At 34.5% G+C, this 27,483-nt stretch overlaps 1 protein-coding gene across 1 annotated transcript in view; it reads right to left on the reverse strand.

Annotated features, from left to right (window-relative positions):
* Positions 1 to 27,483, reverse strand: part of EPHA6 (EPH receptor A6) — a 941,507-nt gene that overhangs the window by 509,937 nt on the left and 404,087 nt on the right. Inside the window, exons 4-5 of the mRNA XM_033211549.1 lie at positions 23,717 to 23,872; positions 5,776 to 6,111 (exon numbers count right to left, since the gene is read on the reverse strand). Coding sequence (XP_033067440.1) covers positions 5,776 to 6,111; positions 23,717 to 23,872 — 492 coding nt within the window. The remainder of the gene's footprint in view (positions 1 to 5,775; positions 6,112 to 23,716; positions 23,873 to 27,483) is intronic.

Below are 27,483 nucleotides of genomic sequence, written 5' to 3' on the forward strand. Positions count from 1 at the left end.
CCCTCAGGAAGCTTATATATTGGTTGGAAAAGCAAATTATTTAAAAAATGTATGACTATTGTCCAGTGAGACAGTGACACTGTAGTGTTTTACACAACTATCTGAGAACAGTTGTTCAATTTCTTTTTTTTTTTTTTGAGACGGAGTCTCGCTCTGTCGCCCGGGCTGGAGTGCAGTGGCCGGATCTCAGCTCACTGCAAGCTCCGCCTTCCGGGTTCACGACATTCTCCTGCCTCAGCCTCCCGAGTAGCTGGGACTATAGGCGCCCGCCACGTCGCCCGGCTAGTTTTTTGTATTTTTTAGTAGAGACGGGGTTTCACAGTGTTAGCCAGGATGGTCTCGATCTCCTGACCTCGTGATCCGCCCGTCTCGGCCTCCCAAAGTGCTGGGATTACAGGCTTGAGCCACCGCGCCCGGCCAGTTGTTCAATTTCTACAGCTGCTGATTGGAGCAGAGTTGCTAACCAACTCTCAGAAAACTAATTTCTAAAGTCTGAGGCACTTTTCTGTAGTATTCAATTACTCAAAAGATGTACATCACAAAAAGATGCTAGACTTGGAAATAATTTGGTGTTTCTTAGGAGTGTAAACAAAGTTTACAATCACCTAGATTATAATTTAATATTTGGCTGCACCATAATCATTATGTAATCATTACTAGTCATGATTTAGTAAAATTAGCTAGTTTGACATTTCTTCCATAAATAAAACATTCAGTGCACTTTTCAGGGGAGCAACACTTTTGTTGAAGATAGAAATATTTTATACTTCAATATGTCTAGGTTTTGAATATATAATTTGCCTATGTATAAGAAATTTGGAAAAATACAAATAATACAGCATATTTCTTAGTTAAAGTCAGGGTTATTGCCTGATTTAATAAACAAAATAAAACTTATCATGCCTCTGGCTTGTGTTTCATTGTTTCATGTATTTTTAGTAAGCAGGCATTTAAAACTTTCACACTGAATTTTTTTTTTTTTTTTTTTTTTTTTTTTTTTTACTTTGGATAGAATTGCATAGGTTTTTAAAAGAATATTTGCTGTGAGCATTTTTGAAAACACAGTGAGGACTGTGAGAGATGTTCAAAGATAAAATACATTAAAATGCAAATATAAAGATGAAGAATGTTTACACTATCCCTAATTACTTACTCCAGCAACATGTGAAAGTTTGGCATTTGAGATAGACTGTATTTCCAAAATCCAGTGAACTGTAAACCAAATAGACATCTCAAGTTTATACATATATAGAGACTTCTGTTGATTTAAACATATTTTCAGTGTCGGTTTAATTAGTTATTCCTGCTACAGCATATACATGAAATCTGCAATCACAAAGTAAGCCTAAGGCAGGCCTATACAGAATGGTCACTCAAGGGCAGAGATAGGAGTGCTGAGTGTATTTTTTTAAGATGTCAATAAATTGGACAACTTGGTTCTGACAATAAATGCTTTAGAGACCCTTTAGCAAATCTCAGCAGAATTTGTTTGTAATTAACCATGTCTTTCACTTTGAACATGGTCCCTAAAGGTTTTTGCACATGTCAGGATATCTACAAACACAATTTGTTTCAGGTTGACTATCCATGATTAACGTTTTCCTCTACTGTCTAAAACCTGAATAATTACTTTTTACTGAACTACCCACCTTCGTTTTCCTATCATCCACTGAAGATTAAAATGAAATGTCTTCTGCATGTCGCTTTCTTGTTTTGCTCTCTAAATGAAACACCTTTCAAGACCATTTACATAAGCTATGAAAACAGAAGTTTGCAAATATAGATCTTAGGAATTGTAGAAGTCAGTTAATTAAGATTTATTGCAAAGATTCCTTATTATGAAAGTCATAGTTTTAACTCTATAATCTTATTTATCAAACTAGACTTAGAATAATCAAGGAATGTTTCTCCTAACTACATCTAAGTGGTTCTAAGTGATTTCAAACTTTTTTTTACATTTGTTTAATTATAAACAGAGCAAACAATTAAGCCAGATTTGTTTAATGTGGTTTTCTTAGTATTTCTTAAATATGAGAAAAATATATATATAGTCAACTACATGATAGAAAAGGCAAACCAAGGCCAATTTATTTCATCTCTATCTTCATGTTTCACAATATGCACACATACGAGTAGGATAAAATAATTAATATAACTGTCTATATTTTTTGGTCTCTAATATTTTTTCCATACTCATGTAAGTATGACCTCAGGAGCAATGTTATTAGTCTGACTTCTTTTCACCATTTGTGGCCCTGGAAAGATTCCAGCATCTTCTGAGAGGTGGCTGATTCTTTAACTTGTTTCAGCTATTTGCAGATACCCATTAATTTTTCCAAATATGAACTCTTTAGCTCCTTCCCCAAATCCTGCTGTACTTCTATGATATACTATCTTATATATGATCAGCCTCTAATTCCTCCATTATCCAACTTTTGCTTGGTTCCTTCTACTCAGAATTATTTCCCTTATTCCAGCCTCATTTTACTTAATCACTTTCTATTCATCCCTCAGAACAGAACTTAATTTAAATGTTACTTCCTCAGTAAGATGGGCCCCCCCAACCTTATCCTCCAGATTTGGAGAACATATGCTTTCAGAGCACCCTAGGCTTCTCCTTAGCAGTACTTACTAGAGTACTAACTACGTATTTGTGAAATTACCTGCTTATTGACTGTCTCCCACCATACTTTAAAGTACGTAAGGGCCCACTATCATACACAAGGAATACACTAAAAACATGTTAAATAAATTGAAAGTTTATGAATAACACTTATCACTTTTGCGTTTTTGTATAAAAACAATACGTAACCTATAGAGAAGGTAAACTATTTTACTCTTATCCTCTCAGTCCAATGAAATTGTAATGTGTTATCAGATAATCTTTGCAATTGCCTCTTAAATCAGTTAAAAGAGAATTCCCAAAGATACTCCAAGTGGAGTGATGGCAAATTATTTCCTGTATTTGAAGCAATACAATTATTTCATTTAAAGCTGGAACAAAATGGCATCAGTTTGAAGTTTGTTCTGAAACATTAAGTTTCTATAAATTCTTTTTAAATTCAACACTACACTCTGACTCCTTTGGATATGGAAAGGATATCTGATAGATGCACAGATTGAATTGGTTCATAACACTACCCTTACCTGGAGTATCTGCACTTTCACAGATGTGATTCTCTAACTTCAGAATTTCAGGCACAAGAAGAGGGGGCCTTCTTGGTATCTCTCAAAATTATGACATGGAGGCAGATGCTAATATTTAAGTCTGGTCACAATATTTTATTAGTATATACATGACAATATATTAGTTGGTTTAGGACCTTTATGTACTTTCAAATAAAATAGAAATATACTTTGATTATTTTAATATTTATATGTAAAACAAAATCAAATTATATTAACAATAATCTTTTCTTAATATTCAACAAAGATAAATTATTGGAACAAATTGCTTAATGATATTATCCTTCCAGAATATATAGTTTCAATATATGTGTACCATCTCTTATTTTATGTTTGATATGTATCTTTTTTCCATAAACAACACACTTTTAATGAACTATCCCATTTTAAAAGTGAAACACAACTTATATTTTATCCTTTTGATAAGCAGAGATGTGAACTAAATATACTCTTTTGTAATCCAGAAGGAAAGGCTGCTGTATGTATGAAATTATGTAAGCATATTTACTTTATTTAAAGTGACATATTGGTTTTGTCCAGAAATTAAATTTTTTTCCCTATAGCTAAAAATTGTTGTACTAGATTGTATTTTTTGATAAGGCTGCAGCAATAAAAACCTTAGAAATCATCTGCTAAAGCAGAGAGGAACAGAAAACTCTCATCTACTTTATGATGAAGGTATATTTGACAAGATTTTGTTGATAAGAAAGGAAAGAGGAAAAGAAAAGAAAATAGGAATTCTCTTGTGAATAACCATAAAGCAAATTCTACGATGTGGAACTATTTGCTAAATGAAGAGGAAAATTTCATAGTAAATACAAAGACTATTAGTGTACAATATTATATGGCTTGGCTTTATTTATTAGAGGCATTTCTGAAGATTATCAGCAAAGTGAATTTATGTATAATATCTGGAAACACTAGGAAATTGACATTGGTCCAATCCACGGGACTTGTGTGTGTGTGTCTGTGTGTGTGTGTGTGTGTGCATATGACATTAATCATATACATGTCAATTTATCACATACGTAGCGTCAGGAAACTATCACCATAATCAAGATATACAACTATCATCACAGTCCTCCCTCCATCTACCACTTCTTAGCCACACTGCCCTCCTACAAATCTCTAAGCCCTGACAACCACTAATCTGTTTTCCATATCTATAATTACATCAAGAATATTATATGAGTGGAATCATACAGAATGCATCCTTTTGAAATAGGCTTTTCACTCTGCATAGTGCCACTGAGGTTTATTCAAGTTGTGTGTATCAATACTTTGTTCATTTTTATTGCTGAGTATTATTCCAACACACTCAAATCAGTGTATTTTATTTTAAATATCACCATATGCTGTCTTTGTATATGTTATGATGAATTGTCTTTCTATATATTCATATGTTGAAGTCACAACACCGAGGACCTCAGAATGAGATTGCATTTAGAAACGGGGTCTTTGAAGAGTAATTAAGGTAAAATGAGATCATATGAGTGGGTCCTAATTCAATATGACAAATGTCCTTATAAGAAGAGACGATTAGGAGATTAGATATAAAGAGGACAGACCTTGTGAAAACAAGGAAAAAGATGGCTACCTACAAACCAAGGACACAGGCCTCAGAATGAAATCAACAATGCTGACAACTTGATTCTTCTAGTCTGCAAAGCTATGAGAAAATAAATTGTCTGTTGCTTAAGCCACACAGCCTGTCTTATTTGTTATGGCTACCTTAGCAAACAAATGCAGTGTATAAGAATAGTTTTATCTCTATAAATTTTTATCATATATGTGTTCATTTACAATATTTTCTACCATAAGGCAATAACTTATGTGCCCATATAATTTATGAACACTTCTCAAAAGGAGTTTATAAAAATCTCTGAAGCTTTTCCTGTTTCCTGGTATGCAATATAATGATGTTATGAAGGAATTGAAGAGAGCATACACTTGTAAAAATCATAGGAGTGTTTGCAGCTGATCATATTATAGCAAACATCTATGATGTTATAAAGAGAACATTTAGCTGAATTCATCAGAGTTCTGAACAGTTTAACTACTTTTCACAAACCTCACATAGATGATGACATTTGAACACATTTCTAAATTTGTCTGCTACTTAGAGTGGATCACAATTAAATATACTGGCTGGAATGCTTTCATAATATAGACATGAATTATAAGTTTAAAATTCTTACCATTTGCTTTATTTGACATGAAAAAAGGATGGCAGCATAACTGGGGCAATTGAAATTCAATTCATTTAATAACATTTTATTGATTTCTGACTTCTATTGGTAAGTAATATGGACTTACTCATTAAGATATATTGTTCTATGATTATATAAAATATATGAGTACATAAACATTGAGGGAAGTATTTCATCTTATTATTCATACTACTGAGAAGTAATATAAAAATATCTTTCTGAATTTTAGGAAAGAACAAGAACAACAACCGGTGCGTTACCTCTGCAGTGTATAATGTATATGACGGCATTGCACCTGCAGTAAATATAGGCCCTCATGGGATATTATGCATCAAAAGAAATTATGGGTCTGTTTTGAGAGAACAGCAGTGGAACTTACCATCTTGATCCGTGGTCACTGTAATAGCTGTGAATGGCTTGGGAGAAAAACTCAACTCAGAAACTCCATTCATTGCTTCTATTTCAAAGGTGTAATTCACGTGAGACACAAAGTCAAGTACTATCACGGAATTGTTGATCAGGCCTGTATGTCTTGGGATGAAGCGGAGTCCTCCACCACAGTCCTCACACTGGCTGGTGTCTAAGCCACATTTCTTACAGATTACACTGTATGTGAGATCTTTTCTCCCTCCTGTGTCACTTGGTGGGCTCCATTCCAAAATAAGGGCTGTTTCATTGATGTTAAAAACCACATTCCTAGGAGCTGAAGGTGGCCCTAGAGAAAAGCAATTAAAAAACAAATGTACATGTATAGGACAATGAATTATGGTGCTAAAATGAAAACTTCATCAATAAATACTTGTTTCTCTTTTATGTTAGTTTGAACTCTTTTTCTAATGGGATCTATAATGATCATATGGTTAAAATAGCTCATTGGGTCTAGTAAGGAAGGAGTCTTGAGGAGTGAAGATCTATATCCTAAATTTTTGGAGCATGAATTTCAATATTTAATATAAAAATCAGGATATCTGTAAAACATATGGTAATTATACTTTTTAAACTTGACTGAAAATATATAATAAAATTATTTTAAATTATGTGATAGCTTTAATTACATTTTATTAGTTATATTACCATTTTTAAAATTTGAAAAAATAGTAATATACAGATACAAAACACATTGTGGTAAGTTTTTCAGTCTTCATTCTATAATTGGTATGTAGATAAAATCCCCATTCATCACTTCTGAAAATCACTAAAAATCCACTTTCCAAAGGTTGAGATTAAATGAACATAAAATTAGGGTGAACAGATGATTTGGAAAAAGGGAAAAGGAAATGAAAATTGAAGGCAACAAAAAACCTTTTATTAAGTCCTTGTCAATTTGATGGGATAAAAGCATTATATGAAAGGGATAAAAGGGGGTCATGGACAAGAAATGATGGCAAGACTTTCATTTAGATTAAGTTTACTAAACACAAGTAAGTGTGTCCTTTAAACTAAGTGTGGCCCTAAAAGAGACCCACAACATTCTCCTATTTGTCATAAAGACCTAGAAAACCAAGTCAGTCCTAGGAGGGTATGAGCATCTTCTTCTTATTTACCACATAGATCACACTGCATAGAGTGCTTGATAGCCTTTAATTGTTCCAGCCTTTCCTTAAAATTGTGTGAATAATCCTATATACTTATCTGAGTCCTTCAAGCCTCAGTTTTATAATGTCTTCTAGGTGCCAGACACTGCACTAAGTACTATATATGTAAAACCACAGAATCCATATGCTGTGAGAGACTATACTGATGAGAGATATTTAGAAAAATAATATACTGTATAAATGACTGGGGAAACAACATTCACGCCATATTTTAGAGGGCTTCATTTTTAAAAAATCTAAACCAATTTTCTAATTTCTGTTACCAAGAAAATCTACTTAGAGAGTGGAAAGGAATGTCTCCCTAACATTCTCTCTGAGACATAAATTCAAGTTTTGATAAAAAGCTCCTTTTGGATTTCAAGCTATGGACATTCATTCATTAAATATTTTATTTAGTGTCTACTATGTGGCAGATACTGTACTAGATCTTGGGCTTACAGGGATAAGACATGGTAGACATTATTCCTTCTTTCTTGTTATTTACATTTTAGTGGAGTGACTAGATATATGTAAACAGATGACTAAAATTCAAATCATAATGTGTGCAATTACAAAAATTAGAAGGACAGGTGTTGAAATAAAAGCAATCAGGGGAACCCCTGTTTTAGGTAACATTCTGAGAAAGCCTCATGGAGATGGTGAGGAGAATATGCAGAGGGGTGAGAAAAATATTAGGAATAGAAAGTATGCCATTCTTGTTCAGAAAGATCTTGAAATAATCATGTAACTGGCAGAAAGTCACTGTGGCTAGACTGCAGAGGGAGAATGCATGAAGTAAGTTTTAAGGAACAGGAAGAGGCTAGATAGTGAAAGACTGCTAGGCTCATTGGAATGAGTCTGGATAGTTTTCCATGTACAATAGGAAGGGACCTCAGCTACCTATAGGTATATCACCTAGAAATGCAAATGAATCATTTTTTTGAAAGGTTGCTGGGTGCCTTGCTTTATGCCATTTCATGTTCCATAGGGTTTACAGAAATGTCTACCTTCAGAAAGGCAAACATGAAGGGGATTATACAGTAGAGAACAGGGATAAATGTAACTTTTTACCTCCAACCTAGACTTATGTCTAGGAGATAAAGATTCATTATCATAATAATGTTTTCCTACAGAATGACATATTCATGTTGTTGGTCTTTTATTTATAATGGAAAACATGAATTATTATTCACTTATATTTTCATTCTAGGAAGAATGTTATCAATTATGTTATGGGTGTCCACAAGTATGTAACTGTCCACCTGGAGACACTTAAAAAAAAAAAAAAGAAGGCTGACACCCTTCTTACTCAAGGGTCCTCATACCAATTTGTATGATGATTAAATAGCTTTTTAATTGTTGTTAAATTACGCCAGCTAAACTGTGATTTCATGCAAATATTAAGCTGTAATGATATGCAGTGAATCATTTACTAAGATTTAGAACTTGGAACAAAGAGAGACAATTAATTCTAATCCTCAGATTCAACTAAATTATGTGTCACTGGGCTTTTATGAATGTGATCTGATTGCTTTGTTATCATTTATAAATTATACAAAGATTACGTGACACATTTAAAAAATAACGTGGCAGCAATAACACTTTCGGAGACATCTACAAAAGTGTATTGAAAACTCTCAGGTATTTACTTATGTAGATTTTATTTCTTTACAAGAAACAAGTAATTCACATAGAAAGAAAGCAATCTCCAGTCCTCACCCTCCAGACTAACTTCATAAGAAAAAGGCAATTATTCTCACTTGAAACTAGCTGTTTTTCAAGTCCGTCATATGAAAAACTACCTAAATTGTACAATTTTTCCACTAGTTTTTTAAACTAGGAAACACTTTTCTTTTGCTTCAATTCGAATTTCTACTTTACAATTTTAAAGAATAAAGGAACAGTGCTCTACCAGTAAAACTCATGAGATGCTTATAGCAAGGCTGTCACTCCCTTACCAGAAAAACATCTGTCCCAGTAGGTCCCAATTTTCCCCTTAGAGTAGCAGAGGCCAGGTGTGCTATGATTTTTGTTTTGTTTTATTTATTTAAGTTGTTAATGTAAATTATTTTTAAACGAACTGTGTTTCTCAAAACATGTCCTATGCAATACTTCTAGTCCCACGAAATATCACACAAAAATCAGTTTGTTGCTCAAATAAGACTCTTGGTGGACTGATGCTGAAATAAAATGAACCCTATTTGCTTCACTTTGTTGAATCCAACATTTCCCAAAAATTTGTTCACAGAATCTTATTTTTCCAAGGAACATCTAGAGCAATACTAGCATTCTGCAGAACACACTTAAATAAAGGCTGACACAGAAGAAGAACAAGCTGAACGGCCATATTTCAGTTACTGCATCAACCGGTAGAGATTTATGTTTCATATTTATAATCATAAAAATATGTCAAACCCATAAACAAACAGCGGGATTTTTCATACGGGCTGAAGAGTGACTGTTTACCAATTAATCCAATAGCTAGTTATAGTTTGCAGAGGGACTTTTTAAAATGTTAAGAATAATAAAAATTTCACTGAAATATCTGAAGATACCAAGTCATGAAAGACAATTGTCTATTAAGTTATATTTAATCAGTTCTTAAGTTACTACCTTTGTTAATTTAATGACTGCCAAGAATGTAGTAGTATGGTTTATTAACAGAAAACAAATTTATTCATATTTCTTAGTTTACAAATGAGAGAAAAATAGTTCTATGCTAATCTGGGTCAAGGACAAGATTAAAAGAACACATTGAACCATTTAAAGATGCTTAGGTAAATGCTTTTACGTATCAGTGAGACTGTAGAATTAACAACAGAAAAATAAGTAAATAGGTAGAGATGAAAAAGCATATCCCCAGGCATTAATATTGCACTGAAAATATAAGTTGTCAGCTCTCTCTCTATATATACAAAATTGTAAACTCTAAAAGTCATTTCATCCTTTGTATCTTCACTATTCATTTTATCTTTAATCTACATATTGCTAATCTCATCTCCGTTCTATAGAATCTTTAAAAAATGTATTTAATAGGAGCATCTGTAAATAGAATTTCATATTCTCTTTCTCTAAATCACTTCTTTCTCTATCTATAGATTTTGCTTATTAAATATTTTCTATTTGGAAATGAATGGCAATCACAAAATTGGAGCTCCAACCTCAGCACAGGAAGGAACCATATCAGTATATTCAGAAGAAGAAATGAGGTTCAGAAAAGGACAATAATTACATTAAGGTTATGCAGTTCATTAGTGGTAGAATGACACCTAGTATTTATCTGTTTAGATTTTTTAAAACTCTATTACGTCATATTCAGCCTATAGATAGAAAATCTGACAAATACGAAAACGTACAGTTGACCCTTGAACAACATGGATTTTGAACTGCTTGGGTCTACTTATATTGTAGAATGTTTTTCAATAAAAGTTAAACCAAGTGTGCCTGCTTCTCCTGCCTCTCCTTTCACCTCCTCCACTTTTTCTGCCTCTGCCACCCCAGAGACAGAAAGAGCAAGGCCTTCTTCCTCTCCTCCTCCTCAGCTTACTCAACCTGAAGACAATGAGGGCAAAGACCTTCAGCATGATCCACTTTCACTTAATAAACAGTAAATACATTTTATCTTCCTTTATGATTTTCTTAATAACATTTTCTTTTCTCTTGCTTACTTTATTGAAATAATACAATATATAATATATATAACATATAAAATGTATTAATCAACTGTTTATATTCTCATTACACTTTCCGGTCAACAGTAGACTATTAGTAGGTAAGTTTGGGGTGAGACAAAAGTTCGATGCAGGTTTGCAACGGCAAGTAGGGAGTGGGTTGGTGCCCCTAACCCTCATGTTGTTCAAGGGCCCACTGTATTTTTATACAGTTTTTTGTTTTCAAAGTATTGTCAAATACACATTTTCAAAACATACAAATTAGTAACTGATTATTGCCTTCCTATAAAAGACTCCCTTAAATAACGCTGTTAGAGGGTTTAAATAATTTTATATACAGAAGAGTTACTGAAACTTAAGTTTTCAAAGTAAATATTACTCAAAATTCAGGAGTATGCACACTTCAAATCTTTTGCATTCCATATAGCAAAATGGATTGCTTCTGCTTATCTTTGATATGATTGTACCTACTTTCAGTAATTAAATTGATGCCTAAAACAAAACTTGTTATGTATTAATGTTTTCATAGTCCCATCAATCAGGAGTTAGATAACTTTTAGAAGTTATTTTATTTTTAAAATTAATAGTTAAACAAAACAAACAAACAAAAAATCTAATAGATCAAATACCATTCATTTCCAGAATAAAACCTAAACTTCTGAGCTTTGTCTATATCTTCATACCACGCCCCCATCCATTCTTTAGCCTCTTGCTCCCTTTTGCTGCATCTCAATGCCTTTGTACATACTGCTCCTGAATTGCCTTTACCTCCTTTTGCTCTCTGAAAAACTCCTACTCACCTTCATATTCTGATTTAGTTGTTACCTCCTTTGAGATAACTCCTTGCTATCCTCTGTCAGAGCTGATCACGTTTACACCTGGTAAGCATGTATTGAAAAATATATAGCTAACTGTAAAGGGTGTACTTAATATTTCACATAATTTGTTTTACTCAATCATTACAATAACCTTGTAAAATGGTTATTAATATCCCCATTTTATAGAAGATATGATTGACACTTAGTAAATAATGCACGTATTACACTGAAGTATTTGTTTTCATAGGCACAAGTCTGCTAATCTAGCTTGAACTAAAGGTAACATGCTTTAACCAAAGAAATGAATGCAATGCATGGTTTTGTGCACTTCTCTAAGAATTACATTTCACACAGTACAAATTTTGACAAGTATTGTAAAGCAGATAATTCAAGGTTATAATTTTTATAAGAGCCCAGTGTTAGTAAGAACAGATCTATATTCATGAAAATTATTTGAAGTAGAAGGGAATGTTTATATTACAAAAACTGAGATTAACTAATAAAGAGCCATAAGAGAATAAGGTGCCACCTTCTCTTTACCCATTAGGAGAGAATAAAAATTTATCAAAATACAGTTCTCTAGACACTTGAAAATGGAAAAGTAAGCATTTGCATCTTCAAGTTTCTATGCCATAGAGCATGTACATAATTTTAGCTTGGGAAATTTCCAAAATGGTAGCTATCAACTATCCTTATCAATGCAGGAAGAAAACTTCAATATTAGTCCATAGAATAACTAATTATAATAATTACAGAAATGCATTATAAATATGCAGATCAATAGTTAAAGTAAACATAATCACATGAATGAGAAAAAGAGCACTTAAATATAAACAAAATAATGAGGACCTGGCCTTAGTTTTTTTAGTTAAACATTATCCAGTTTCCCTAATACCATGGAAAAAATCATGCGTACTGACGTATGGCCTTTTTCATGTTTGAGTCAATTACCTTTAGACAAGCATCCATTAGAAACGGAAAGAGAGATATGAAGAGTCCAAGCACTGTCATAATTTCAGAGGGAAAAGCAAAGCAATGAATGAATAAATTTAAGCAAATTAATAAACTTTCCCCAAAATGCATAACATTGTAGCAATAATTATGGATGTTCTGCTTCAAATTATGAATGATTTCTTAGTAATGATCTGTTTTGTACAAACAGATGATATTGAGTGCGACAATTCTTTCTGAGTTTCAACTGAAGAGGTCAGGAATACAGTCACACTGGCAACAAGTGGTAGGTAACTCGATCCTCCAATATCGGCAGAATGGCCACTTAGTAATTCTTCTTACAGAGAAAACTCTCCGAGATTATTTGATAAAAGAATCTCTGCTGAAATATAAATTAAAGTATATGTGTTTAGGTAACTCCATCAAACTCAAGTGGTATCTATCATTAATCTATAATTGGGGAAACGGGGATTCATTACATATAGGTGTCTATTCAGTAGTGTAAGGGTCATTTTAATTTTAAAAATACAGCATTGCAATACACGAAGTGAATATTTAAGTAATTTTTATAAGTCAAGTCTAAAATATAACAGCTTGCTTGAGGTTTAAAAAAAAAAAAACTATCATTGCAATTTCTCCCTTTCTAGGCTCAGCAAAATTGTGAATGCTACATTGTCTGTACAATGAGTCACCTAAACAATCAGTTGTACTTTTGAATTTCAGTTGTGAGATGGAAAAGCAAGGGGGCCAAAATGGTTTTCTTCATGCAAAACTTACATTCAAGAAAAAGAGAAAAAAAAAAAAAATAAAGAGATGGCGGGGGAAGAAGAGATAACAAGCAGAATAGGGATACTTGGATTGTCAGCATCCTGAGCATCCCCAGGAGGGACGTGGCTAGAGCAACTGAAAAGAGGAAAGAATACTTCTCCAACTACATCTCAACCACTATTTGCTCTACGCAGAGTAAGAGTGAGAGAATAATAATTTTCTCAAGTGGCCAATTATTCCAGCACTAAAGAAACCATGCTTTACACCGCTAGCCTTAGAGCAAATGTAAATTCAAGTTTTATGCTTTCTTCCCAATCATTGTCACTGTATATCAAATACAAAGACTTGATATTTGCCTGTGTATTAAGAAGGATGTTGTAGCAAAATGTTTTCACTTGTAGGTATTGTTTGACTGCATATTTAGATGATCAAAACAACACAAAACAAAATCCTAAGGGTATGCATTAGAATTACCCATGTGTATGACTTACATTTTATGTTTGAACTTTTCTAAGTAGGCAACATAAATGTTTGTTAAATGTGTTAATCTGCCAGCACCTGTTCAACAGTTTTAAAAGACAACTTCTCTATTGATTTAAATACATGAAAACCATCAAAGTAAAAGTGCTAAGACCATGGGATTTTGCTTTTTTCAAAATCTCACTCAGCCACCTATTAGACTCTTACTTCATTCCTCTCCATCGTCTCCTACTCTGTTTTCTACTTGACAAGTACTTTTAAAATAACTCTTATTTGCCTACTTTGTTTCTCCAACCTCAGTGACTATTTTTCCCTTTTGGCCTGGAAAAGCCTTGGACAGTTATTCTGATAATAGACTTCTTGGCAGATAGCAGGATCTCCTGTACTCCAGATGGCAAAAAGAGGCAGCCCTAACTGATCAAGAACTGATAGTGTGGAGTGTCCTCCACAGCTCATTCTTTAAAGTACAGAGCATACATGAATGAGTCACCTGAGAAAGAAAGTTAAGAGGATATGAAATAGATTAAAATATTAGATAAAACATTCAGCATTTCTTTTGAAATTTCTTATTCCTAATTTTTAAAATATATTTTTCAGTTTCTGCAAAAGAAACACAATGAATTTTTAAACAGAAAACAACAACGACAACAACAAAAAGAAGAACAAGGAAGCCCAAATCTGCAGGTATGTAGCTGGTGTAACTGGAATAACTGGATTAAGATCCAGACTGTTTGAGAAATCCTGGTAAAGTTAAAGTTGGTTAGGGAGACACAGACCAAGCCTGGACCCTGGATGTCCTTATATTGACTTATAATTTTGTCAAAGAAGGGTTGTAGATGTGAAAGGCTATAAGCAGCAGTGGGGATATGATGAAAGTTTTTCATTGTTATTGTTCTTCTTTCAGAAATAATACTGTCCAATAATTTGGAAGATATTTAGGAAGGATGGAAGACTAAAGGAAGAAGACTTGTTAGGAGATTATTAAATTAACCCAAAGGAAAGTTGAGGGTCTTGACTAAAAGGTTAAGGCCAGGAATTTACAAGAAATGGATAGAAGAAATGCGAAAAAGTAAAACCAAAAGGCTATTTCGAGGTCAGCGGTAGGGGTTACGACCTAAGCTTCATGGCTTGGATGGGTGGATTGATGAGGATTCATCAGGACACAGAAACAAAAGCTAGGCTGGATAAGCAGTCTGAGGGAGAAAGCAATAATATTGGCTACCACAGGTTGAGCTTGAAATTATTAGCTATTCATTCATCAGGTTCTTAGTGTCTACTCTATGCCAGGTACCTTGAAGTCTCTTGGGGATAGAATGACAATGCAGAAGCAAGTATATAAATAAACCAAGTATTTTCAAAGAATGATATAATCTATAAAAAAGAAGGCACAATGACATAAAAAGGAGTAACTGCAAAGAATTTTATTTGGAGGGGGCAGTCAGGAAATGCCTGTCCCAAAAGCTGGTATTTGATCCTGAATAGCAAAAATAAAACTTAAGGAAGGAGACCTAAAAGGGAAAGCAATTCAAGTAGAGGAAACTGTTGGCACTGACAATGAAAACAAGTTCAGCATCTTTGAAGTCCAGGAGTTTGTTGATCAAGGGGAGTATGCTATAACACAAGGTCAGAGATGCGGGCAGGTTTCCATAGGACACACAGATCATCAGACAATCAGTTGTCTAGAAGACTTTGAACCTCAGGAGAGAAGACTGAGATATGGATAAAAATATGGGCAACATCTATCTACAGGCGGCATTTGAAATTATGGGAGACAAGGAGAACATATGAAAAGACAAAAGGACAACACAAAGGACACGGAAAAAATTAACATTTAACAGGTGGGCAAAAGAAGAAAAATCATAAATGGTGATAAACAAAATGATCAGAAAATTAGGAAGATGAAACGGAGATTGCAATGTCTTAGATTAAAAGGGAACAAGGAGTTGCAAGAAAAAGAGAATGATCAACAGAGATAAGTGTCATGAATAACAGGACAAAAATGTTTCTAATACAAAATGTCAATGAAGATCATTGGTGAATTTTTCTTATGCAGCTTATTAGAAGTAGTAGAAACAAAATCTACTTGCAGTAGAGTGAATGGGAACATCTAAATGCAATAGAGTAAAAAGCAAATTAAAAGTAAAAAGTAGACATAGTCAATGACAACTATTTGTCCAAGGTATTTGCTTTAGAGGAGAGAAAAATTGGACTGGGAGCATTTTTTAATAATAGAAATTTGAATATATACTACAGGTTCTGAGGAAGGAGTTAGTAGAAACAAAAAGTCAGGAGAGGAGAAAAACAAGAACAGCCAGGCCCAACAGAAAACTGAAAGATCAGATCACCCCTCATAATTGGAAGGATTAGTTTTGAATGTGAGACATAATTTTCTTTAGACTGTAGCCATTTGAGGCACCTAATAATCTTCATGTGAATAAACTGGGATTATGAAATAAAAAGACACCATCTCTATAAACCCAAAGAAATTTATAAAACTCTTAATGGTAAAATCTCATGCTGTGTTGTACTAGAAAAGTTTTAGGTTTGTTGTTTTGAGAAAAGTACTAAGGAACTGGGCTTCTTAGCATCCTTAAAATCTTATTATTTATATGATTACCTCCTATACCTATCTATGAAATTTTCACCTTCTAGGCCATTTACTGGCCAAATATTTTGGTTACTCATTTCCACAATTTCAGTTCTTCATTTTTTAATCATACATTCAAAATGGTTTCATCACACACTTGAATTTTACTTTTCTCTCTACCCCTGAAACCAAAAAATGCTTCCTTTTAAATCCCTAGAAGGTTCTCTGAAAGTACTGTTTTAAATGTTAAGATTGACCAAGACACCAGAGAGAGATGGGAATGACTGATGATCTAAATTCCAACCCTTAGATAATACACCATAAGAATAAAGAAATAAATAATGGCAAATTCATAGAAATACAATACGTAGCATGGAGAGAATATACATCTATTAAAATATTGCTAATGTTTGTGGTTAATGAAAAACAGGAAAGGTTGACTGCTTGTTCAATTCAATTCCTGGCCCCAAAAGTTCTGTATCTTGCTGGACTTACCATGAACCTCTTAAGTATAATTGTTCAACAACCTCTTAACTTGTCATTTTTCTGATCTTCTTCCCCAACAATCTCATCTTTTAAGTTTTAGAAGACACAATGTTTTGAAGTTTATGGTACTTGCTTTTTTTTGCATATATTGTAATAACTGCTAGGGTCACTCCGTACTAGTCAAAGTATGATTCAGACTACTTCACGGATATTGCTAGAGTAGGCAGACATGAACAGGGCAGGAGAGGGCCCTCCACCCCAGGAATGTCAGGCAAGACCAGGTGATGGTCCAGTGGCTGTTAAACTATCTTTCGAAAATAATAATTGGTGGCATTTGGTGCCAGGGAACAGCCGTTTCCCAACAGATAGAAAACAACTGAAGCTGGTGATCAGGCGCTTACCAATAAGATCTCAGGAATTGGGCAAGTGGGCTCAAGCATGTGCATAAGACGCAAAATTGCAGAGTTTGACTGGTATATGACCTTCCCCTAGGAACACTCAGTAAGAAAAAATGCCTCCAGTGAGCATGTGCACAATTTCAGTAAACACACTGTGCATGCGGCCCCTCCCAAGTGCCAGCAGGCCACTGCCTGAAGACAGCTGGCCCCAAGGGAAGAATCAGGGGAGAAGAAATAGAAACCCCGGAACCATGCCAAAGTATATAACCTCAAGTAAAGGGCCAAATGAGGCAGCTGGATCTGTGTAGGTGTCTGCTTGGCCCTCTTCCAAGTGTACTTTCTTTTCTTCCTGCAGTAAAACATTTTAATAAACTTTCACTCCTGTTCTAAAACTTGACTTGGTCTCATACTGACTTATGCCCCTCAGCCAAATTCTTTCCTGTGAGGAGGCGGGAATCAAGTCACTGCAGGCCTGTTAGATTTGCCACTGCTAACAATATCAGATGATAGGCTTAGCGGTGCAGGACTTACTATCTTTTGTGAAAAGGTCTTAGGCATTCAGTATATTATTATTACTGTTGTTTTTAGTTTGCAGGAATACAAATGATGGAAGCTGCGAACCTGACAAAATAGCATCAACGTAAAATTTCTAATAGTTTGAATTTTAACTTACCAGACACTCTTTCAAAATGAATTGTAAGAGAACAGCTTTCTTTTTAATTTAACAAGCATTTATGTAGCACCCATTATGTGCAAGGTACTGTTTTTAGCACTTTTCAAATATTAACTCGTTTAAATCATTGTGACAACAGTATGAGGTATGTATTGTTGTTGTCAATACAGATGGTACATCTGGAGTTAGGAGAAGTTAAATAATTTGCCCAACCTTACATATCTAGTAAATGCTTTTGTGGTCCAGAAAATCACACCCTAAAATATGGTCCTTTGGCATGCAGAGTGCTTTGAATTAGAGGAAACTGCAAGGCCTCAGAAATAAACCTCAAAACCAAAATCTCTCTCTGACCTTTCCCATCAACCTGTCTCTCTGATCTCCTTTCATTCCCAAGGCACCAATAGGGGATTTCTCTGAAGTTTCTTTTTTTGTGTTTAAGGGAACTTCATCCAGAAGAAATGTATTGTCTTCAAAGTCCTTCCCTAGGAATCTTGTCAAACAACCAGTAAAAATTAACCACTGGAGAAAAGAAACGACTATAAGTCATTACCAAACCCAGAAAGACATTTCATCTATTCTTCTGAGGGCAGCTCCTAGGGATTACCTGAGATACTTTACCTGCATGATAACACCATTTTTCTTCACACTAAAATTCCACCCTTCACATTCTTCACCACCTCCCTCAGAACTCAGAGGAACTTTCTCCCAGCCCCATTGCTCCTTGGGTACACTCATTTCTCCTAAAAATCACTTACTATCCCTTCAATTGTCTACATGCCCCATTTCCTTTCCCCTGCAAAGAGGGTATACAAACCTCACCATCTGGACCTTCTACAAGTCTCATGTTTTATATACCCCCCATGCTTATGCACATTAATACATTTCTATGCATTTTTCTCCTATTAATCTGGCTATTGTCAGTTCATATTAGTAAACATTTGGAGAGGGTGAAAGAGTAGCTTTCCCTCTGCTCCTATATCACCAAGATTCACTCGGAGAAAATCTGGCTTTAAAAGATAGTGAACTCAGCACTAAGCTGAGTCTTTGCCAAACAAAGTAAGTAAGCTCTTAAAGAAGTAGCAGAGAGAAGCGTTGAGAAGAAAGCTTCCTGTGTCTGGACTAGGAAAACTTGACTAAAGCTCTATATTTCACTTTTCTTTGGGGGTTCTCGCTTTTGATCACTGGTAACAATGTAGGAGATCAAATTATGCCCTCCAAAATATGACTGGAGAAGACCAGAATATGCCACCCTAAAATACAGCTATAGGAGACCAGAATACATCACTCAAAAATATGCCCCTTTGGCATAAGGATTATTTTGAGTCAATTTATTTGAGAAACTCCAGACACAGTAGAAGCTCAGAAAACAAAGTAGAAAGCACCCTTTTCTATGGAAAATTTATATCTACAAAGGAAATTTCCATTTGTAAGTGTATCTCCCTGTCTTCTCAGGAATAGAAGGATCACTAAGTCACTAGAAACTCTTATCCATGAAGAAGGCACTGACTTAAATCAACATAACAAATCTTATCCTGGTTTACTGTGATTTTACCTCCCCATTACTGCTCCCCTATCCAAAACTCTTCTTTCTTTGCTGCAGCTAAAGATGGTATTTTAACCTAAACTCAAAGCTACCTCTTTGAGATTTACTCATTCCCTAGGTATGTCCAATGTATACATGAGGTAAATGTTAGTAAATTACTGTTTGCTTTTCTTTTGCTAATCTCTTTTGTTACTGGAGTCTGTCTCAACTAAGAACTATGAAGGGTAGAAGGAAAATTATTTTTCCTGCCCTATAGCAACAATGGCATGCTGTTCCCTGTCTAAAATTCCGCCCAGCCAATGACAGAATTAAACCTTTCTTTGCTTCTACTTTGTATAAAAAAGGTAGGCTAGCATTTCTGAAATATAATTTATAATATCAAAGCATTAAAAAAGGAAATTAGAGATGAAAGCAAATTCAAGTGACATAAAATGATAAGTGGAAAAATACACATATCTGATTCAAAAATGACTGACAAGCTTATTACATTCATAGACCTCACATTCAAAGACCTTGTTGCAGCCCATCTTTATTTTCCTTTGACTAGGTTGTCATGCTGAATAACTCTAAGCCTTCTCAATTATTGAGTATATGAGTTTACTAATGGGTTCCATTGATGGGAACTTATTTCATCAATTTACCAATTTTCTATTTATAGCCTCCTAAGAAAATAAAAAGAGATTTTCCTCTATCACTTAAAAGCGCCATTGAGTTTCCTACATAGGTTTTGAGGGATACTTGCTTGACAGGACTGTAACTATATGAAATACCACCAACTATCTAAGCTGTAGTATGTTGTCCATAATATATATAATACTATTCAGTAACCATGCAAGAAAGATTACATGTATAGTAACAGGAAGATTTGTCTACTAAAAACTTTTTTCTGTAAGTGAGAAATTATATTCAGAAGTTTTATTTTGCTATTTATAAATTTAAAATATGTTCACAGGAAAAAAAAATACCTAAGTAGTAATTTTCTAGGCTGTAATTTTCCGAAGAAAGCAGTCACTTAGCACTTACAATCAGAAAGCCAAAATTACATCTACTAATGAATAGCAACAATGAATGTATTACATTTTTATTAAATGTGTTCCATAAAAATATTGTATAAGGAAGTCTATAGTCATACAGACAAATCTATGAACTGCATTTGTTAAGTTTAAAAAATTGGGACACCTCTAAAAAATGCCTCTAAGAAATATGTGACATTACGTAAGTCTAGTTTTGATTCTATGGAAGTAAATAAAATAAGCAAAATTTTGGTACCAATTCATTACCAGGAAGGGCAAATATTCACCTTAATATCTGACGTACGCAACTGATAAATAAAAATAAAAGCAAACAAAAACATAAAGTGGAGAAAGCACACCCTATTCAACAAATGGTGCTGGGACAATTGCCAAGCCACACGCAGAAGAATGAGACTGGATCCTCATCTCTCACCTTATACAAAAATCAAATCAATAGAGATCAAAGACTTAAATCTAAGTTCTGAAACCATAAAAATTCTAGAAGATAACATCAGAAAAACTCTTCTCGACATTGGCTTATGCAAAGAGTTCATGATCAAGAACACAAAAGCAAATGCAACAAAAACAAAGACAAATAGATAGGATCTAATTAAATTAAAAAGCTTTAACACAGCAAAATAAGTAATCAGCAGAGTTAATGGACAACCCACACAGTGGGAGGAAATATTTGCAAACTATGCATCCGACAAAGGAACTCAATCTACAAGGAACTCAAACAAATCAGAAAGAAGAAAAACAAATAATTCCATCAAAAAGTGGGCAAAGGACATGAATAGACAATTCTCAAAAGAAGATGTACAAACTGCCAACAAACATATGAAAAAATGCTCATTATCACTAATTATCAAGGAAATCCAAATCAAAACCACAATGCAATACCACCTAACTCCTGCAAGAATGGCCATAATTAAGAAATCAATCATAAATGTTGGTGTGGATGTGGTGAAAAGCGAACACTTACACTGCTGGTGGGAATGTAAACTAGTACAACCACCATGGATAACAGTATGGAGATTCCTTAAGGAACTAAAAGGAGAACTACCATTTGATCCAACAATCCCACCACGGGGCATCTATCTACCCAGAGGAAAAGATGTCATTATTTGACACTTGCGCATGCATGTTTATAGCAGCACAATCTGCAATTGCAAAAAAAATATGGAACCAGTCCAAATGCCCATCAGCTAATAAGCGGATAAAGAAAATGTGACATATATATATAACATTTATATCACATTTACATTATGTGTGTGTGTGTGTGTATATATACACACACTCCATAGAATGCTACTCAGCAATAAAAAGGAACAAAATAACGGTATTTGCAGCAACCTGGAGTTGGAGACCATTATTCTAAGTGAAGTAATTCAGGAATGGAAAACCAAACATCACATGTTCTCACATAACTGGTGGCTAAGGTATGAGGACCAACAACATATGATATAATGGACTTTGGGAACTGAGTGGGGAAGGATGGGAGGGTAGTGAGTGATATGAGTACACATTGAGTACGATGTACACTGCTCGAGTGATGGGTGCACCAAAATCTCAGAAATCACCACTAAAGAACTTCCCCCATGAAACCAAACACCACCTGTTCCCCAAAACTATTGTTATAAAAATAAAAATTAAATAAAATCTAAATACCCCAACCTACTGAACAGACCCCTTCATGGCCAAGCTTACTCCAGAGAAACCTTAAAACTGAGATCCCGACTATGATGACGAGATGGGAGCCTGGACACACCTCCCTCCTTCACTACCATTAATCTTTCTTCCCTAAGGGTTTTTTAAAGACCCACTCCACTGCTGATATCAACTATCTGATGCTGCTCCTCCCTTTCTGTTTAGACATAACAACTAACTAGCATTCCTTCCTGATAAGAGACCAACAACCATGGAGTAGTTCTGGCCAGTCCAGAGTATGCTCAGTGAGGGTTTCTATGTCATCTGCTTCACCTTTCGACATCAGAGGGCTGAAAACTCCACCCTTGGATTGTGCTAACATGGCCATTTTTTGTACATGGGTCCCACGCTGAGGCATGAAGTTCAATTGCACATGTGCATGTTTCTGCTTTCATAAATTTCATGACTCCTATAGCTTATTTAATATGTGTCTTTGACCACCTCATTCAGCATAAATCCCTGTCATTCTTACCACCCTCGAAATGCATGTCTTGGTCAGAGGCTATGTTTCCCAGCCTGCAGGATGGCCACCTTGCAAGCTGTAACTCTTTATAAAAAATAGTTTCGGCCAGGGGCGGTGACTCATGCCTGTAATCCCAACATTTTGGGAGGCCTAGGCAGGTAGATCACCTGTGGTCAGGAGTTCGAGACCAGCCTGGCCAACATGGTGAAACCCCATCTCTACTAAAAATACGAAAATTAGCATGGTGGCATATGCCTGTAGTCCCAGCTACTCAGGAAGCTGAGGCAGGAGAATCGCTTGAACCCAGGAGGCAGAGGCTGCAGTGAGACGGGATCATGCCACTGCACTCAAGCCTGGACTACAAGAACAAAACTCTGTCTCTAAAAAAAAAAAAAGTCTCCTCTACCTTTTTCTAAATTTATATATTGTGTTTTTATGTTAACATATTTAACAAGATTTTAAAATAATCTAAGGGGTGATATTTTACTTTTGCATAGTTTAGCAATATATTAATATATCCACTTTTATTTTTTTAATGTACGAATATTTTACAATATTTTAATAATAGAAGAATACAATTCATTTAAAATTATCGGTGTATACATTAAAATGTCCTTCACATTTAGATTTAACATTCCATTGCTTCTAACCAAAAATATTGGAGAGAAAGTAAGAGGTGAAATGTGGAAAAATTCAAAAATACCTGCCTTTAAAGATAAATGTCAAGGAAACTTGAACTTTTCTACATAACAATAACACAATGACTTTTAAAGTTTCCTCTGGAATCTCCCTCACACGTTAACTATATGGTCCTAAATTGATGTGCTTTAAAATGGCCAAGGGTTGAAGCAAAGAATAGAAGTTTTGTTCATAATTTCTCATGCAGCCTTCAACTGCTATAATTTCCTAAGGACAGATTATGGATAAGGAAAACTGGTAGGGCCTCAAACCAGTGCTGGCATTTGTATATCATGAATCAAAACGAATTTTGAGGAGTAAACACATTCTTTACAAAGAGTTGAAAAGCAACTATGCTGAGTAGAAAGAGAAGCTTTTTCCTTGACTGTTATCACAGAAAATAGCATGGATAATGCCAGATTTTGTACATTTACTTATTTTTTTAATTTAGAATAAAAAGACCGAAAGGGTTGGAAACAGAATTTCCAAATCCAAAATGTATAGACTTACTGGTACATGCCATGGAAGGTGGGTCTTTTTCAGCTCGGAAATAACCCTTTTCACACTGACAGACAGAAGTTGCTTCCACGTATGTTAAACTGTGTGGAGGGCATTTAGAACATTTTGTGTTCCCAGCAAAAGCTTTATAGAATCCTGGTCTGCAAGCTGTAAAAAGAGAAAAAAAAATTAGTTATTATTGTTAGGATTATTTTACTTGTATATGTACAATATAATTTATATACACATTGGATCTCAGAGTACAGTGTTACACATATATAGAGAAGATACATATACTAAGATTAACAAATTAAATTAGTTATTGAGAGTTAACAAAACCACATTACAATCATATTTTAGCTGAGGCTGCTAATTTTTAAAATCATACCTCAAGTATACACAGATACACACACACACACTCACACAGGCACATGCACCCAAAATATCAGTGCTTACCTAAGAATGGGGATGCCCACAACTGGCAGTAAGGAAAATGATTTTGTATTGTTACCAGAGATGGCATTAAGTAACATTAAATCACACTGCTCAAAATGTATTTACATTCTATTTTCCCTTCAGTTCTTGTGAGCAGACAAGAAGAAAATTCTGATTTGGTGAAAGTATGTCTTTGACACCTTTCTTAGTGGCTAAATTTTCTTTTGTATATGCTTTAACTCTATTTTTTTGATAGTTTATGTTTCCTTTTATAGTAATATTTTTAGAAATGACCTAGTAATTCAAAAGAAGCAAAATTATCAATTGCACACAGTAAAATTACTATCAAGAGGTTGCTTATTCAATATCAACATCAACGGGGAGTGGTGGTATACAAATACACAGCAATAGTCTCTTCAATAACTCGTTAATAAATAAATAGTATAGAGTTAATAAAAAGACTATCATTAAAATATTGTTCTAAAATTTTGAAAATTCAGAATAGATAAATAATATATAAGAAACATCACTAATATTTTCATAATTGAAGTATTGTTTAAGAATATTTAACTACTAAATGTGATCTTATGACAGCAGTTATAAGACAGTGTATCATAAAATATTCAATAAATCTACCTTATACAGTTTCCCAATAAAATAACTGTTTTCTACTAAAATATGCAGTTTAAAATAACTGAACATATTTGACAGGGTAGGTCTGTTAATAATTAGCCAAAAATTAAAAAGTTGGACCTGAAATTTAAATAAATACCTTTAATCTATAACAATGTTTAAAATTCTAATATACTAGTCAATGTATAGAGAATATGCAAATCTAAATGGGGATTTACATTCTGAATATTGCAATGGCATTTAAAATATTTTTTAAAGGCTTTTTATGTTATTTTGTAGAGCAAGACCATTTAAAATTAATTAGGAATATGTATGCCATAGAACCACAATATAAAATATATTACATGTACATACATAGAACCCATAAGACACATAAAGAAGAATTACAAGCATACTGTTTTCTTCTTTTAATCAGCCATGCAAATTTCAGCCAAAGACATTGTTCAGAATATAAAGTAGCTTGCTTATGACTTAATTTTGTGCTGCAAGACATTGTTACCTTTTCTTTTTTTTTTTTTTTTTTTTTTTTTTTTTTGAGACGGAGTCTCGCTGTGTCGCCCAGGCTGGAGTGCAGTGGCGCGATCTCGGCTCACTGCAAGCTCCGTCTCCCGGGTTCCCGCCATTCTCCCGCCTCAGCCTCCGAGTAGCTGGGACTACAGGCGACCGCCACCGCGCCCGGCTAGTTTTTTGTATTTTTAGTAGAGACGGGGTTTCACCGTGTTAGCCAGGAGGGTCTCGATCTCCTGACCTCGTGATCCGCCCGCCTCGGCCTCCCAAAGTGCTGGGATTACAGGCTTGAGCCACCGTGCCCGGCTACCTTTTCTTTATTTTCTTTGGTAGCTAAAACAAGAATTTAAATTACTTCTTATCTGATGCATTTTCGGTTAATTTTCCACTTCTTAGAATCTTTTCAGAATGCTTAGAACACCTCCTAAGATATTTAGAATAGGCTAGTTATGTTCGGACTGTTCTTGAGAACAGTCTAATAACTAGTCTCTCAGCAACTATTATTGCCCACTTTAATCCGTTCTTCAGAGTGATCTTCTAAATAATGTGTCTAACAGCAATATAAAGTGAGACACATATAAATAATTTTGAATTTTGTAGCAGCCACATTAAAATATGAAAAAGAAACAGGTGAAATTATATTTTAATAATATATTTTATTTAACCCAATATATCCAAAATATTATCATTTCAACATTAAATCAACCATTGAAATATTTTACATTCCTTGGATTTTTAATTTTTTTTTTTTCTCGAAGTATTTGAAATCCCGTATGTACTTTAGCAGATCTCAATTCAAACTAACTGCATTTCAAGTGCCTAATAACCTCACATGGCTAGTGAATATCATACTGGATAGCACAACTTTAAACACAGAAATCTATGCATTACATTCTTCTAGTTAAAAAATTTTTATAATTTTCCACCATATTAATGTTAAAGTTTAAAATATTTAACTTGGATTACGATGTTGCCCAGGATTTGGCCCTGCCTACCTCTCCAACCACTTCAGATGAAGATACCCTTCCTGTACCTTCTCCGTTAAGGCTTTGCTCTTCTACAGTCTATGGTCAGTTCAGTAGCTGACGATCTCCTTAAAACATGTATAAGACTGTGTTATGACTGGACTTAGAGCCTTCCATTGGCTTTCTCTTCCTCGGAGAGTAAAAGTTGTTGCCTTGATTATTGCCTCCCAAGCATGCCATGGTTTTGCTCCCCACCCCTGTGACCCTGCTTTTCATTTCCTACCTTTTGTTCCTTCAGATACTTTGTTCTAGCCACACTGGCCTTTTCCAGAATCTTGGACACCCAAAGCTTGTTCCCACAACAGGGCTTTTTTAACACTTGCTCTTACTCAGCTATCTGGATGGTTTAACCCTTCCTTTATATCGTCTTTGTTCAAATGTAACCAAATTAATGAAGACTTCCCTGATTCCTGCTACACCCTGTTGCAATATTTCGTAAGAACTCTCCAAAGAACTTCACATCTGATACATGATGCATTTAATTTTTAAATCATTCCACAGTAAAATGTATGCTCCAACAAGGGAGATCTTTTTCTTTGTTTTGTTTTCTAAAATGTATTTCCAGGGTCTAGAAAAGTGCTAAGCATTATTAGACCCTCAAATGAGGCATATTTGGCAAATAAATGAATGAATTGCCAAAGACCTCCTTTAATTTCTATAGTTTTACCATGCTCTTTCTCCTGCTTTAAGACTTTTTCTCTGTTGAAAAGTCTCTTCCCTGTATCTCTACCCCATGACCCACGTATGTTGCCAATTCCTCATAACCCCGATAACTCTGTGATTCACTTATCTTTCAGCTCGCACTGCTTTTAAGAGGGCCGTTCTGACTTCTTAGGTCAAATTTAGTTTCTCAAAGGACCTAGGCCTTTTCTGCATTAGTTAGCCCTTGGTAATTACCTGTTTAATGGCTGTAAGCACCACAAGAGCAGGTTTGCCCAGTGCTTAGTGCTTGTCATAATGCAGGTGCTCAATACATACTTGTTTAATTGAACTGGATAGTGTGTGAGTACTCTGCTAATTAAATTAGTGTAGAAGATTATGCATATCTACCTAATGCATGGTCTGATAATGGCACAATTCATCTTTCTATAGATTTATGTTTTCTGCTTAATGTATTATAGGTAAGGGATGAAAACAGACAGTAAATATCTTGAAAGTGATTTAACTGTGTCTGAAAAT

Source organism: Trachypithecus francoisi, unplaced genomic scaffold, assembly GCF_009764315.1.
Source record: "Trachypithecus francoisi isolate TF-2019V2 unplaced genomic scaffold, Tfra_2.0 Lachesis_group0, whole genome shotgun sequence".
NCBI classification, from domain to species: Eukaryota; Metazoa; Chordata; class Mammalia; order Primates; family Cercopithecidae; genus Trachypithecus; species Trachypithecus francoisi.